The sequence below is a fragment of the Zonotrichia leucophrys genome, chromosome 2 (genome assembly GCF_028769735.1).
Source record: "Zonotrichia leucophrys gambelii isolate GWCS_2022_RI chromosome 2, RI_Zleu_2.0, whole genome shotgun sequence".
NCBI classification, from domain to species: Eukaryota; Metazoa; Chordata; class Aves; order Passeriformes; family Passerellidae; genus Zonotrichia; species Zonotrichia leucophrys.
In genome coordinates this window covers 20,529,961-20,546,613 of record NC_088171.1, presented here as the reverse complement: position 1 = coordinate 20,546,613, position 16,653 = coordinate 20,529,961, and the positions used below count along the sequence as shown (strand labels likewise).

General features: G+C 36.8%; 1 protein-coding gene across 1 annotated transcript in view; it reads left to right on the top strand.

The window, feature by feature from the left end:
• MALRD1 (MAM and LDL receptor class A domain containing 1) overlaps window positions 1-16,653 on the top strand; it is a 232,953-nt gene that overhangs the window by 44,089 nt on the left and 172,211 nt on the right. Inside the window, exons 14-17 of the mRNA XM_064703173.1 lie at window positions 10,018-10,170; window positions 10,322-10,427; window positions 11,721-12,088; window positions 13,544-13,956. Coding sequence (XP_064559243.1) covers window positions 10,018-10,170; window positions 10,322-10,427; window positions 11,721-12,088; window positions 13,544-13,956 — 1,040 coding nt within the window. The remainder of the gene's footprint in view (window positions 1-10,017; window positions 10,171-10,321; window positions 10,428-11,720; window positions 12,089-13,543; window positions 13,957-16,653) is intronic.

Sequence of the window (16,653 nt, the reverse complement as noted above, 5' to 3'; positions counted from 1 at the left end):
ATGCTAATGTTTCATCTTTTTACTGTCCAGAGGGATTTTTTTCATGTGGGAATGGGCAATGTATTTCGCCTGATAAATTTTGTGATTTTAAGCCTGACTGCCCAAATAACCACGATGAAACCAAGTGCCGTAAGTGAAAAGTTTGAAATCTATGTTGTTAAGCTCCTGTGACTATGTTCCTTTGTCCTATTTGCAATGCTTTCATGACCTCATAAATCTTGAAATTTAATTAAAAGTAAAAGCTCTCGAGAAATAGTTACTTCACTTTGATTCTGTTCTGTGATTTTTCCCCTTTTAGTTTCTGTAGCAACTACTTCACTCTTAGCATTAAAATCAGAAGAAAAGGTTTTGATTAATTATTTATTAGAAGACAGTCCTTAAAAAATAGTATTTTATTTTATAATTCTAAAGCACTGGTCACAGATTTGCATTCAAATTGTATGCTTTATATACTTTAGATGGGAAGATGCCACGGTGGTACTACAGCTGTACCACGAGCCTGGTCACAGACACAATTTAAGCAGAGTCAGCGTCTTCAGTTTGGATGAGCTGTGACTCCTGTCAGGGCCACATGCCTGGGCTTTCCCTGCATGGAAACAAACACGTGGGAAAGCAGAGGGAGGTGATGCATCTCAGAATCCCTCTCCACTGTACAGTCAGCAGGGAGCTTGGAAATGTTTCGGGGTCTCTAATATGCAGCTTCAAAAGTCTTTTTGATTCATTCAGTTTCCTGCTTTGCATAAGAAATCACAGTTATACTTTGCACTTTTCAAAATGAGTCTCTTGCTTTGAATCACCAGCTTTTCTGTAGAACTTGTGATGCATTTTCGAAAGAGCTGCCATGAACCTTATTTAATACAAGTTTTCTTTTTAAAAATAGAGCATGATGCTTTCTAGCACAAATGACAGAAATATTGTAGACAAGGTCCTCAAATTATTTTCTATGCCCTGTTATGCATCTAAAAACATAAACTTCTTTAGAGGCACTAATATAATCCAATTTCACTGTTCATATTTTATGATTTTTATTTGGAGATTTGAGAGTTGTTGCTCAGATAAACAAAGATCTATTTGACTATTAGCAGGTAAATGAAATAATTACAGCTTCTATGTAATTTCTCTTCAATTTTAGCATTGAATCTTCTTCAGCTAGAGCACTAATATTGAGGATTTTAAGTGTTTAGAAAGACTACTATCCAAAATATACAGAAGCTTGACATATAGAACTGCATTTTGTTTTAGTAGATAACAGTTTGCCTAGTTAAAATCAGAAATTACTATTGAGTGTTCACTAAGCAGAATATCTTTCCTCTTGTGGGCCAGAGTTAAGAAAATTTGGATGTTATTGTAGCACAGCTGAGGCTGGAAGTCATATTTGAAGATTACTTGGTGGTTAAACACCACCCTGCTTGAAGCAGGACCACCAGAGCTGAATGCCCTGAGCTTGACAGAGTTAGGTTGTGAATACCTATGAGAATGGAGACTACCCAGCCTGCCTGGACACCCTGTCCCAGTGTTTGATCAACCTTGCAGTAAAACAAGTGTCTGTTACTTCTCATTTCACTGGGCACAACTCTGAAGTGTTTTTATTTATTTACTCCTTCTCTGTTCATATTATTAATATTAAAACACTCAGTTTTTAATTCACTTTATGTTTTTTCTACTTTAGTTATGATTACATACCTTATACAGCATTGGGTTATGATAGTCTGGATTTTTCTCACATTACCCTTTTTAAATTCAGGTAAAGGTTATTTGTTCTCTGACAAAATAATAACACTTCCAAATCAATAGTTTAATTAAAAATGTTCTAAATAGATTTAGCTGCATGCAACTTTCGCTGCACTGGGATAGCAGTGAAGTGGTAGCTTATAATCAACAAAATTAAGATCCGGTTTTTGTGGCCATTTATATTTCCTTTTAACTATTCAGCCTTTTTTTCCATTTCAACATTGTACCTTTGGTTGAAGACAAATATCCAGCTAGGTGTTCCTAGACCAGCCTTAATTACAAGTAGCCTATATGGCAACTGATTTTTTTTCTTTTTCCTCTAATTATATGATTGAAGACTCTGTTATTATACCCAAGTCACATTTGTCAAGACAATACATTAACAATGCCATGCTAAAGGTTAAACTTTGGAACCATTATATTTATGGTGATCTTTGCTCTAAGTATATTGCTGACTTATAAATCATTGTTACTGCTGAGCTGGCTCAATGTGTGCTAGCAGTACAGCTTGTAATGTGGGAAGCAGAATGTAGGTACACAAAGGACACAGCAAGCAGTTTGGCAAGTTGACTGTTTCTAAGCAATAAACTTGCCTTTCAGCACATTAATCTGGTAGTCTGCAGCACTAGAATAGCTCTTGTAATTCTTTTCAAATAGTATTTCATCATCTTCCTGCTTATGTAGTGCATCGTTATTTTCTATATTTTCTTTGCATGCTCCTGCTCTTGGATGCAAGCATTTCATATTTCTCCATTTTCCTTGTTTCTGAACTTGGCTATGCACAGGTTTTTGTTCACCTCTTCCAACTACATTGTTGTTTTCACCAAGATTAAGATTTTTTTCCCATGGTGTTCCATCTAATAGTGATTGCATGCACCTTGACCTTGTTAATGTTTCTCTCTTTGTATGAGAAGCAGGCAAGGATATTGCATGGGCTTAAAATGTCTTTCCAATTATGCTCCATTTAAATCTTATAATCTTAAATTCCAGCAAGATGATTTAGTTAGATGCTTGGGTCTACTACACCCACTGAATAAGCCAGATCTCCATACAATTTTTTTAACTCTCATTATCAATCCTTGAGATATCTCTTGATTTTCACTTCCACTCAAATGAGTACCCTTTTTTTCTGTCAGGCCTGCAAGAATTCAGTCGCAGATTACCCCTTCTGGGATTGACAAAGTATTTTCTCTCTTGAGTGCTGCTGACTATTAGATCACAGCTTTTCTTCTACAGATGAAGAATTTACTATGGCCATAAAGCTTTTATACTTTTTATACTTGACTTCCACGCATTAAAGCAGAGGAGAAATGGGACAGCCTTTTTCAAACTGCAGATTTACAGCAGTGACCTAACACACCTATCACATTGTGTGCTTGTGCTCTGGAAGATGGATGTGCAGCATGACTTCTGTGGTCTACATCCTATGCATTTGGTGTAGTCTAAATGCTCACTTTTGCACCCTAAGAATTATATTGATGGAATAAGATCAGATTGAAAAGAAATCTGTTAACATAAATATATTCTTGATATTCTGTCTGCCCTTTGTCTATTTCTCCCTTATGCTCTGTCTTATGTGTTTGCTCCTTTTTTTTTTTTTTCTGTCTAATTATGGTGTGGATCATCAGGAATAATTATGTGGGTTTCTATATAAAATAAATAAGAAATAATTTACATTTATATGAAATATAGCATATTTTTAGAGGTTTATCCATGGTCACATGCTTTGAGGTCCTGACCTCGTTCAGAGTCACTGATGTATTGAGGCATACCTGCTGCAGCACTGACTCACCCACAGCCATAGATCCTTTGAGGTGTACTTTCTCCAGCATGGACTTAGCCTTCAGAGTTACACCTGCTGCCACACAGACATAACCATGGCCACAAGATGTACCTGCTCTGGCATGGGCTGTTCTCAGGCACAGACAGCCCAGGGAGTCCCAGTCCCACGTGGCCTCATCCGCAGGTCACAGTCCCCTTGACTCACGTCCCCACTGGAGTCCCAGAAGCAGCAGTGACCTGGCCATGTGCCAGCAGGCTCATCACCTGTGTTCTTATCAAAATGCTCCAGGCACAGCAGAGTAAGGAGATAAGCAGTCAGCAAGCAGTAAAAGCAAGAAGCAGCCAATGGTGAGCCTCAGGCTCTAATGAACAGTCAGGAAAGCAGGCCCCATGACGAACACAGGAGTGTGCCAATTAATGTCTAAACATCAATACAAGCTATAAATTTGATCCAACACATTCCAATCACACTTTTCATTATCTCAAACCCATCAAGCCACATGTGCCAGAAAAGACTGCCATGGCTGATCCCCCAGCTCAGCCCCACGTAGCTGCTGACTCACTGCCCTGGTGGGATGGGAGAGAGAAGCAGATGAGTAAAGGTGAGAAAACTTATGGGTCAAGATAAAGACAGTTTAATAGGGAAAGCAAAAGCCATGCACACAAGCAAAGCAGAACAAGGATTTCATTCATCCTGTGGGCAGGCAGGTGTTCAGCCATCCCCAGGGGAGCAGGGCCCCATTACACATTGCAGTGACTTGGGAAGATCAACATCATCACTTGGGATATATCCCCTGATCTATTTCTGAGCATGACACCACAGGATGTAGGCTATCCCTTTGTTCAGTTGGGATCAGCCTTCCTGGATGTGTCTCCTCACAGCTTTTTGTGCATTCCCTCCCTTGCTGGTGGGGCAGTGTGAGGAACAGGAGAGGCCTTGGCTCCATATAAACATTGCTCAGCAATAATTAAAATATCCCTGAATAATCCACACTGTTTCCAGCACAAATCCAAAATATAGCCCTTTATCAGCTACTGTGAAGAAAATTAACTACACCTCAGCCCATACCAGCACACATAGACACATGGTATTGTTTTGTGTTTTGTTTCATTTATGTCTAAATGAAAGATGCATTTAATAGTTATTATTCTATGGTGTACAATTTAGGGCAGCACAAGCATGCTAAGGCTAGCCTTAAATGAAGTAATTCATAAACTGGACATAATCTATGTGTTTGTACACAGTTTTATGTACCTTAATTTGAGTTAGAAGGCAAGTAAAGAGAAGGATGCACTTATTGGTTCTTAAAACCTACTTTAGTGGCATAATTGTTTAAAGATAAATATTATTTGGTTTCTAGTGGTTACCTTCATATGAGTAATAAAAATCTCCTCAGTATTATAAGAAACATTCCGTATATTTCCCACTTCTGCTCTAATTATACAGTAACTCTTCCTAAATCTCATTTTTAGAGTCAAAACTTGCATACCAAAATGTCTGTCTCATATGCTTGCTACTCTATTTCTGCCAGGCAAATCAGTAATTCTTAAAGGTGAAAAGGCAGCCAGATCAGAGAGATGGGCTTAAGTTCGAGTGAAAAGATTGCAGGTTGTAAATTAGAGAAGGTACCTAATGCTGGAAGTGCCTAGATTACTGCATAAGAATCAGCTCATGAAAGTTAAATGGGGAAGGAATGGGACTGAAATCCCATCTACAGAGGAAGGAAAATACCTTTGACAGTGGATAAGAAATGGGCTGCAAAGGCTGCATTCCTTGAGCTTGCTGGTGTAGGAGAGAAGATACCAGGGGCTGGAAGAAGCCAGGGCAGGAGGGACCTTGGCTGCTCTGGGGGGAAAACTGGGAGCAGCTGATCAGTGTCAGGAGAGAGAAAAATAATGGAAGACTAAATGTCTGGTAAGAGAGAATAAAACAAGGAGAGAATGAGAAAGAAGAATACAAATGTGGAACAGTGATATTTTGGGAGGGATCAGTATAGTATCTGGCTATTCAGTGTCAGAGAGCTGAGACTACATGAGAGGACCTGGATCAGGGAGCTGCTTGGGGAATTGAGGTAAGAGAATAAGGATTTCCAGATTTTCAGTGATAATTCGACTGAAATAAGGGGTCACATAAGAAAAGTTGTGTAATAGGTAAAATAGGAAATAAGCTATGGAAAAGAAGAGCATTGAGGAAAGAGCAAGAACATTTTTCCAACAGAGACCACACACACTTTCAGAATTTCTATAGAACCCAGAAGTCATGAATCTAACTTGTCTACTTCTTTCAGCAAATATCTACATAGTATTTTGGGGGCAAAATCTGTGTCTCATTTAATAGTTACTCATTTGGTTTCTAGCAAATTATGCACTTTGGTAAAAAATATTGAATGGGCTTTGGTGGCAGAGAAAACAGGGTGAATAACAAGAAGACCTGAATAGTGACCACTGCATCTTATTTTTGCATAGTTCAGTAAAAAGAAGAACTTTCCCTTCAGTTTTATAGAATTTATTTTAGAATTTTTTTCTCTCTGTAAAAATCTCAATCTTTCTAAGTCCTACAGCTAAGTTAGGAGATATTTAGTGCAGTTAGCTGTTAAAAATGTTGGTGCACAGTGATATCACAGGATTTATTTATAACAAAACCTTTTTAATCTGCATGTTTTGCCTTCCTTACAGGCAAAGCTATTTCTCATTTCACAAGTGATGTACACTTTTGTGTTATGTACAAATCATGTCTGTCTAGTACTAAAAAGCCCACATGACTGAAATCACAAAGAAGTCTATTGCAATTTCATGGCTATTGAAATGGATTTCCCAACAGAATTTAGCAAAAGAAAATGTTCTTGAGTACTTGGTTCCTTTAGCCATCTGTAGAGAAAACTACCACATCTATTTGTTTTAAACCTTTATGTTTAAGTGTGAATTTTTTGGTTCTGTTTTTTCAAAATAGTAGCAAATAATATTTGGAGATGGAAATTGAGGGAAGGGGGAGTTTTGCCTTGGATTTTGTAAAGATCAGATATGTTTGATCTTCAAGTAGTGACTTGCTTTTCGTCTTTTGTTTTTTTGTTTGTTTGTTCAGTTAGCAGTTCTTCTTGCTGTTGCTGTTATTTTTTTAACTGTTCTCTATTCAGTTTGTCGCTGTAGAAATTAGGCCACAGCACCAGCAAATTATGGTGTTGCTTGATAGAGTGTATACAATGGAATTAGTAGATAGTAGCTGGGATAGAAAATATAAAAATAGGAAGGCAGGTGTCTTTGTACTATAAAGAGAGTCATAATTGTCTAAGATGACTGTGTCCAGAGTTAAACTGGTTCCGAGAACTGATGATAATTATATTTTTGCCATTTATTGCAAATTTTGTCAATTTGCAATAAATTCCTAAATTTATCTTATAATTACTGTTTGAAAATTTATTTAAAGTTTATTGGGATATTTGACGGTTTAGAAACATTTTTAAATAAAGGAAGATAATATAAACCAGTAATGATGATGTTATCTCTTCACCTGCATTTTTTATTTGCATTCTGTATAAACTTACATGAGCTGAAAGACAAGTAGAGATTTTGGGGGTTGTAGAGATTTAGGAACTTCCATTCTTTAAGAAATGCTGATATCTTAAACAATTGTTTTTAAAATACTGTTTTGAGCAAGACTCTTTATTAAGTTCATGTTAGACATCACTCAGCTAACAGAGAAACTGCACGTCTGATTTGTGAAGGCCTTAGAATAAAACTTCTCAAAACAGGAAGGGGAAAAGTACTCTGCATAAGAGCCCAAAAGAAATCTAGTGTTTTGTGGTAACAAGTCAGCTCAGAGGAAACTGAATGTGTTGAAGGTTTAAAGGCAGCTTGCTCAAAGCATCCACAAAGCAAACCACTCTGAAATGTGATGCTCAAGGATCTCTGATTCCATCTTGACTAGGGAGGAAGAAACGCTAGAAATGCTAGAAACGGTGGTGAAAGGGGCAGCAAAGAAAAATGTATTCATACATTTGGATACCACTAGGGGTTAAACAGCATCAAACAAATGGTTGAAGTATTTTCTAATTTAAAAATATAGAAGAAATGACAAATTTTGCTAGGTTAATTGTAAAAACATAATAAGGATGACAAAACAAGTTTAAGAAACACTAGCAATAAATTCATCAGCATATGAAGAGCAGTCAGCCTGGCAGAGTGCATAGGCTCATGTGAGATTAGAGTATATACACAGTATGTGAGAACAAAAAACAAAAAAGGAAGAAAAGCAAATAGGAGCAAAGAGGAGAAAAGCTAAAGCAAAAGTCTTAAGAGAGAAGGCAGATTAGACTGTGGTGTTCACTGTGAGAGAAAAAACAAAAGTACCCAATCTAGAGATTTTTTGCTGAATAATCTGTCTGAAATTAAACTGCCAGTCAAAGAAGTTACGGGACAAGACAATTAGATAATTGAAGTGTTATCAAGCATCAAGATCCAAGTGCATTTCACCCAGGCTCTACCAGCTTTCTGTATGCTTGTATTTTTCCTAGGTGTTAAATAGCTGGTTTGAGATTTAGTTGAAGGTTTCAGGGTTATTTTATCTCTCTGTACTCATCCATGCTTAAGCTAAATGGTCTAGTGAATCCTTTCTTCTCTGTTTTGTCTGTGTTACAAGTTACAGATGCAAGAAGTCTGGGCTCAGACTTAACAGTTTTATCTTGTTTATTTGCCTCATTTGGTGTAACCATCTGTGTCCAAGGTCTGTCATATACTTTGTGGCTGTTCTCCTGGGAATATGTGATGGTTTCTTCAATTGACTAAAAAGCAAATCAAAAATAGCAGTCCATATTCCCTTCTCATGATATTCTCTCTGGGAATTTTCAGTAATTTCTCTCATGCTTAGGTCCTTGAATATTTGCAGATATATTTTGTCTTCATTTTATTCTATCAAAACTTTCTGTCAAAAAATTCCTTCCTTCTGTTTTTTAGTCACATTTGATTTGTATCATTTTATCATAGGCATTTCTGTCCCACATACACCATATGCAGAGAAAACATATATTTTATTGGATCTCTTAAACATTATTTGTTCTTCCAGATTTGTAGATTGTTTTTTAAGCTAACTGTGGACTTTCAACTGTCAATAATTTACAAACCCTTTTCTTTTTAGAAGATATAGCTATCAATATTACTAATATGCCTCATTAGTAATTTTTCATTATTTCTAAAAAGTATGTATAACCAGTGTAACATAGTTTCTAAAGAGGAAAACAAACAAAATCAAACACAACAAATGGAAAAAACCTCCCATGCTTTCCATAACTAAACACTAATGTAATCTTATTCTTCAGGGGACTTCATATGATTCTGATATGTGTATATTTTACATACCATACTATGCCATAGCATAATATGATGACTGAAAGCTGTGATAAGAATTATAAAATAATTCTGGCAGTCATGCCTGAATATTTGCTTTATTTATTCTATGTATATGATTAATAAATTATTTCTTAAAAGTCTTTAATTCCCTTAATATTTTCCCTTTAAAGCCTGTTGTATTTGCAGGAATAAAAAAATTATAATTTTGTGATTTAATGAAAATTTTTATAAAATACCAGACAGAAAAAACTGATGAAAAGGAATTCCTTACTGAGGGAGTTGTGAGTCACTGGAACAGGTTGCCCAGAAAAGCTGTGAACAGCCCATCCCTGGAGGTGTTCCAGGCCAGGCTGGATGGGGCTCTGGGCAGCCTGGTCTAGGGGTAGCTGTCCCTGTCTATGGCAAGGGGTCTGTAACTAAAAGATCTTTAAGGTCCCTTCCAATCCAGACCATTCCATGATCCTGTGTTTATTTACATTCATTCATAAATTACACTCTTCCACTCTTTTTCCCCCCCTGTATTTGTAATATACACATTATCTAAAATATCACTGCTTTTTAAATTGAAGAATTGAAGAATGCAGCTGTATATGCTTTTTTAGATCTTTTTCACTTCAGTAGTTTGTGTTGCAGAGATTACCAATATCATAGTTTCTCACTCATGCCTGATATTTAACTCCATTCCAGTTATGAACAGAGGGAGGATTTTGTTATTATTAACATAGTTGCTGGCATTTAGGAAAAGAGGGATTTAATTTCTGCCTCCCACAACAAAGCAGATCTTGCAGAAGGTTTGTGGCTGCTTTGTGTGCCCAATGCTCTTGCTCCATACCAGGAGGACTGTGAGGTTTGTTTTCAGCACCTCCTTGCCTGCTCTGAATGCTTTGGCTGGAGCACCCCAAGAGAGAAGGATGTGTTTCACTGAGAACAGAGCACATGGCCATGGCTTGGCTGCTCCTCTGAGGCTGCTCTTTTACTCAGCTGTTACTAAGCAAGTTCCTCATGTCTGGTACAAAGCGACTCTGCCTCTCCACACCCCTTTCCTAGACTTACTCCTAGAATATTCATGACATATTCGAAACATTTTATTTACGTTTCATGCTGCAAAGCTTTTTTGGTGATGTTGTATATAGAAATGAAATGTCTCTTTCCTTACTCCAGCTGCTGTGTGTGACTTTGAAAGAGAGAGCTGTGGCTGGTTTGAAGCTATAGATGCAGATGAATTTGACTGGGTAAGAAGCTCCAGCAGCGCTCTTCCACCTGCATTTCAGAAGCAAGCTCCTCCATGGGATCACACCTATAACAAATCTGAAGGTAAGACAAGCCAGGCCTAGAAACAGAGAAGTGGAATAAATAAACCTGCTTCATAGCCAGATTTTAAGTGATGGCCATGAATGCTGTAAAAACCTTTATAAACCCTTTATTTCTTGAGCTGAAGAGTTGCTTTTTTGTTTTATTTTAACAGGTCATTTTATGTTCATTCTGAAGACCAGCAACAGTATTTCACAAATAGCTCGGCTACAAAGCCCAAAATTCAGGCAAACAGGATCAAATTGCACACTGTCCTTTTGGTATGAAATACTTTACATTTAAAATTCCTGGATTATCTCACATTGCTTCTCTTGGACTGAAATTGAAGTTATAGTTTGAAATAGATACATCTTTCTCTGAAGTATTTATTTCATTTTATTATGTCAGCATATAGTCTTCATTGTGAACAATACAGATGTCAGATGAAACACTTGCAGAAAAGTGAAACAGGACGTGACATTGTCAGGCTCTGAGCAAAGTTATAGTAAAGGATTGTGCCTGTATATACATGGGCAAATACTACAGTCCTTTTGCTAACAATTCTTTGGTTAATTCTTTGTTCTTTGGTAAATAATTTGAAAATGTGATTTTTTTTTGAGAAAAGAAAGGCATTGTGAAAAATCTAATAGGTTCTTGAGTCACCTTGAGTATTCAAAATTAGATTATCCAATTTATTATTATTAAGTAGAAGTTCCAGTGTGAGAATTGGTTCTTTGCTTCCACTTATTTTTTCATATACACAGAAAAAACCAAACCAAACCAACAAAACCCCACAACTAAAATCAACAATCAAACCCAAACAAACATTTTCAGTAATTGTTTTGTCTCAGTCTTTGTGCAAACTTGTCAAAGATAGACAGAAAAAATATAGCTTTGATAATTTACTATAGCTTTGATAGTTTACTAAGGCCAAACTGGTGTCACTGTTTAAATAAAGGTTTGGCCTGACCTTAATAACAATTAAGTGCAGTTTATCTCAGTGATGTCAAATACATCTGCCATAGGACGTGGAACTGTCTTTTTATCCAAGATTCATGTCTTGAAGTTGGATATTACAAGTTGTTGGTTGTATATGTGCTTCTGCTCCGAGTTTTGTTGTACAATTGCCAACCTAAGTATTTGTCAGTTTTAAATGCTGAAGGCTTAGAAGGCAGTATGTTAACAAAAACTAACATAGATAGAGAGCATACTTATGCATTCAGTAGGTGTTCTGTTTTTCCTTCTTGAAACTTTATAATCATGTACTGAATTAAATTTATAAAAAGAAATTATGCATCTGAGTGAGCAGTGTTTGTTGCTGAATATAAAAGCAAATGTGACTCTTCAGTTCTGGGTTTCAATTTAATGAAGTATGCTTCTTCTTTCAAAATATTCAATTCTTGAGACCAGGCCTAGACTGATATAGCAGCCTATCCTACCATCATTCAGAAAATGGATTGGCTTACAGGCCCTGTGGACTTCCTATATATTGCAGAGATACAACAGAAACGATAGAGGTCATTGTAACATTTTCATCATTTGCCCACTTAACATTCTTATTTTTATCATTTTAGGTATTACAATTACGGAGAGTCAGTTGGGGCAGCAGAGCTGCGATTGCTTGTGGATGGGCTGAAAAAGCCTACAGTCCTTTGGAGGACATACTACAGCGAGGGAAATCAGTGGCTGAAGGCAGTCATTCAGCTTGGACGCCTTCCACATCCTTTCCAATTTTCTCTTGATAAAATCAGTCTGGGTGTTTATGAGGGTGTCTCAGCGATTGATGATATTAGATTTGAAAACTGTGCTCTCCCGCCTCCAGCATTAAGTTGTGAAGGTCCAAATCACTTCTGGTGCAGAGACACAAAAGCTTGTATTGACAGTTTGTTGGTCTGCGATCTCATTGATGACTGTGGGGATGGGTCAGATGAAGAGAGCTGTGGTGAGTACTCTCCACTCTTGCTTACTAACACCACACAAAATTTGACCTGCCAATTCACCCCTGGGCTGAAAGAGCACAGGATTGCTACAGCCAGTAATGATTCCATTCAGTATAGTTAGATATAGACCAGAATGATAATTTTAATCTTAAGTGCTTATGATGAGTTAAACTGAGGGTAAATGGAATTCTATCTCCTTTATCCAAAGCCACTCTATTTCTTAATCTTGTGTAAAACATGAACATTGGTCACAAGTTTATTTTAAAAGGGAGGATGTAAAGTCAAGATGCCATCTTTGATTTTACTGACACAAGTACTGATGTACTGACGGACTGAGAGGAGTGTCCTAACTCTTCTTAGGACCTACATTCTTCCTATCAAAAAAAAAGTTAAAACATCTATACTAAAGATATAGGAGCCATGCTGAACCTGTTTGTCCCTTTCAAAGGAAGCACTTGAAAGTACTGAGGGAGGCTGTGAGTTGTTCCCATTTTTGACATTCACCTTGAGTGCTTGAAGGGTGCTGTTGATGGTTTTTTCCCTGAAGCATGCATTCATCAATTTTAAGAACTCAAGAACATTAATATAAAACAAAATTAACTAGCATTTGCTTTATCACTTCCTGAGGTAACTGAATTATGCAAATCACAATCAGTTTGAGAATGGGGGGCACCTTACATGCTCGAGGTGATATCAGTCTGCGGCAATAATTGCTGAATATCAACTTAAAACTGCTGTAAATTTAAAAGAAAGTGAAGGCTTTCCAGCTTATCTTAGTTTTTCTACTTGGCAGAAATGCCTAGCTTATTTATAACCCATTTTGAGGTCTGTGATGAGGTTTGAGTTGCAGTTTTAAACACCATTAAATGAAACAGCTTTATTTTTAAAAAAATGCTGTAATGTCAGTTACTGCTTATTAAAAGCAGATACAAAGTTGGAATGCAAGTTCACCACTTCTGACACATTTTTTTGTTTTATATTAGAAGTAATCAATACATTTTACCTTGGTGTCAAATAAAAAAATGCAGTTGTGTTATAAAGTCTTTGATTTAGCCTTGGTAAAATTATCATGTTAATATTATTGAGGATAATAAAGATCTAAACCCCAATGTGTTTTTAGGACTACATCTGCCAAGCAAAAATACATTAGATCATTTATCACACGTACCTACAATACAGTACAGTGTGGTTTATTTCATTCAATTAACCTCAATTTTAACTCCTTTGATCTGTTCACTTTCAGTTAAAGAAGTTTACAGTCTTTAATTTTAATAATACATAAAATTAATAACACGGATACTTTTACTCACAGTTATGTTTATTCAATAAATTAAGTACAATTTGACAGGTATAAATTGGAAATAAATATTTGCAAGGGTAAGAAAAAAAAATTAAACCCCCATCCCCTTTTGATACTGCTTTTTTATTTTTGACGGTCTGTTCTCTTTACGTTTCAGACCCTGACCTTCAGTGTGACTTTGAAAATGGGCTGTGCAATTGGGAGCAGGATGTGGAGGATGACTTTGACTGGATCAGAATACAGGGTCCAACGCCCACAGTCAACACAGGCCCATTGAAGGACCACACGACAGGCACAGCCAGAGGACACTACCTGTACCTGGAGTCCTCTGAGCCACGCCAGTTCCAGGATAAAGCAGTTCTGCTCAGTCCTCTCTTCAACCCTTCTGCCCATGGAACCTGTGCTTTCCGCTTCCATTATCATATGTTTGGAAAAGAAGTTTATAAGCTGTCAGTCTTCCAAAGAACTGTGAGCAATGCTAAGGGATGGCTCTTGTGGTACAAGTTTGGAAATCAAGAAAACAGATGGATCAGGCAGACACTCTTCATCAGCAGTTCTAAGCCATTTCAGGTATGATCCTTCTAAGTTCTGAAGTGTTTATTTCCTGCGTCATAAAGCACTGAGAGTATATAAATAACTGCACAATCTCAAAGCTATTTGTAACTGTTTGATCACTTTTGCTTCAAAATATGTTTGTAGGGTTTTTTGAGGAAATATGTAAAATATTTTTGTTCTTGTGGTTATATTGACTTTTCCCACTTTATACCACTTAATTTTAATATTTTGAATATGTGTTTTTAAAATGGATACTAGTTTGTTTTTTCAAGGATTTGGTGAAAAAAATCTTATCCAAATCTACTACGAAATAGTTTGATTGTTAATTCTGTTCAAAAAAATATCCTCTGCTTCACCTAACTTTGAAAGGGCTACAATTAACTTTTAATTATATAATACCTGAAATTACATCAATACAAAACGTTTGGCTGCCAGGTTAGACTAAGAGTCAAAAATTTTTTAGAGAAATATACGATTGAAATAAGTTACAGCTATAAATCTTTACTTATATTTTCCTCTTTTAAATATTGTATATATTATTTAACTGTGTGCGGTCTTTTTATTCCAGTTGGGATATTCTGCAGCGTTATTAGAGGAGACATTGGTCCACTCGATTGTCAACTGGTCCTAAAATTACCATTCTCCTTTCCTCCCATGCCATATTATAAAAAAGAAACCTCTTCCACCTTCCTTTTAAATCTGATACCGTGCATTTTTTTCTTTAGATTGTTCATTATTATTTCCCAAACACTAATTTTAAGTAAAGAGAAATTATATCCTCTTTGGAGGAAAAGGCATTAATAATACTGTGGATGCAAAGAGGCACATGGAAGGAGTGTGTTCATTTTCTGCCAAGACCTTTTGTAAAAATATAAAGGCATATAAACATAATGCTATCAAAGCCTCCTTCCCTTCCCTTCCCTTCCCTTCCCTTCCCTTCCCTTCCCTTCCCTTCCCTTCCCTTCCCTTCCCTTCCCCTTCCCTCCCTTCCCTTCCCTTCCCTTCCCTTCCCTTCCCTTCCCTTCCCTTCCCTTCCCTTCCCTTCCCTTCCCTTCCCTTCCCTTCCTTCCTTCCCTTCCCTTCCTTCCCTTCCCTTCCCTTCCCTTCCCTTCCCTTCCCTTCCCTTCCCTTCCCTTCCCTTCCTTCCCTCCCTTCCCTTCCCTTCCCTTCCCTTCCCTTCCCTGTTTAGTGGTTTATCTGAACAGCTGTAAACCTCCCTGTCCTGTATTTGACCTCCTGAGAGTTAGGAAGGTCTATTCAGTAATTGAAATGTTTTTCACATGTTATTGTTATAGGGTTTTCTGTTATACTTTCATAGTTCTGTGCAGGGAATTTCAAAGATATTATTTTGATCTATTTTGATTTCTCATAGTCATTTTTGAGGGGTGTGAGGTATAAGTTTGATTGTTCTGAAGAAAGAGATCAAGATCTGATGTTCATTGCGTATTGTGTATCTTATAATGGAGTTTGCTCAGGAGTATTGAAGAGAGCAAGTTGCGCTCTGTTTCTACTGTGTTGCCAAGTGCTGATTGCTTTCCAATCTGTCTTTCTCTTTCCAAACGTTCTTTTAAGTGTATAGTACTTAAATACACTATATTTGAAGTATTTCTGCTGAGATGTGCACTAGAACTGCCTCTCAGTTGGTTTTAGGCTGTCTCCAGGCTGTGTAAAAGTATTAAAGCTGTACCTTCTACATTTACTATACTGTGTTCCCAATATCCCATAAATTTAGGGTTTCACTGCTTTCACACCACATGCTTAAATCTTGTAGTTCACCTCAATGCTTCAAATGAAGTGTTTAGATTCACTTGAGAATGGATTTTTTTCATTAAAGCCTAAAAACTAACTAGTCTAAATAAAGATAGAACTTTTAAATATTTTTTTGATCAAAATACAAATCTTGGCTTCATAATCTTCTCTGTCTCTAACCAGAGCATCTTGTCAGCTCTTACAGGATTTTCAGAGATTCCTAGTGAATAGAAAATGTTAGACCCTAGGACCAAAGATTGTCCAAGTCTTTGTCAGTCAGACCTTCATTTTGTATTTTCTCTTCTAAATGTGTGAGATAACCACATATCTGAGATGTGTCCTCTTCCTCTTTCTGCCCTATGTAAATAGATCGTTTGTTGACCCCAGTAAGAGAAATAATCACTATAAATAATAAATCCCTCCAACTCACATTTTCAGTTTATTTGCTAAGCATGAGAAGCCAGCTTTGGGAGTATATGAACAATTGTGCCAACTGCTAGGAAAAGGAGGAACTGTCAGCCAAAAATTCAAAGCAGCAAAAAAAGGCATTTGAGGCCCTCTTGAAAGTCAAATTCTTTTTTGAAAGTTTTGAACTCTATAGGTATGAAACTCTAGGCCCTTTAATTGAATGCCCTGGCAGAAACCCAAAGGCAAGAGCAGAGTCCCTTGGCTCATTCCCACTCCCAATAAGCCTCAGAATCTTAATTTTGTCAAGAAAGCTTTGTTGTGGCTGCCATTAAACCATGATGACATTTGTTGCTATTCCATCAGATGTTTTACAACAAAGTGTTAGATGTGACACCATTGAGAACAATGGGAGTAGCTAGAGGAGGAAAAGGTAAATTCAGAGCTAAACTACTTAAACAAAAGGAATGCAGTTTTCTAAGACAAAATTAAGCACCTCTGTCAACTACTACTATTGAGAAGTATAAAAAATAGTCCCAAATACACATGCTTATAAAA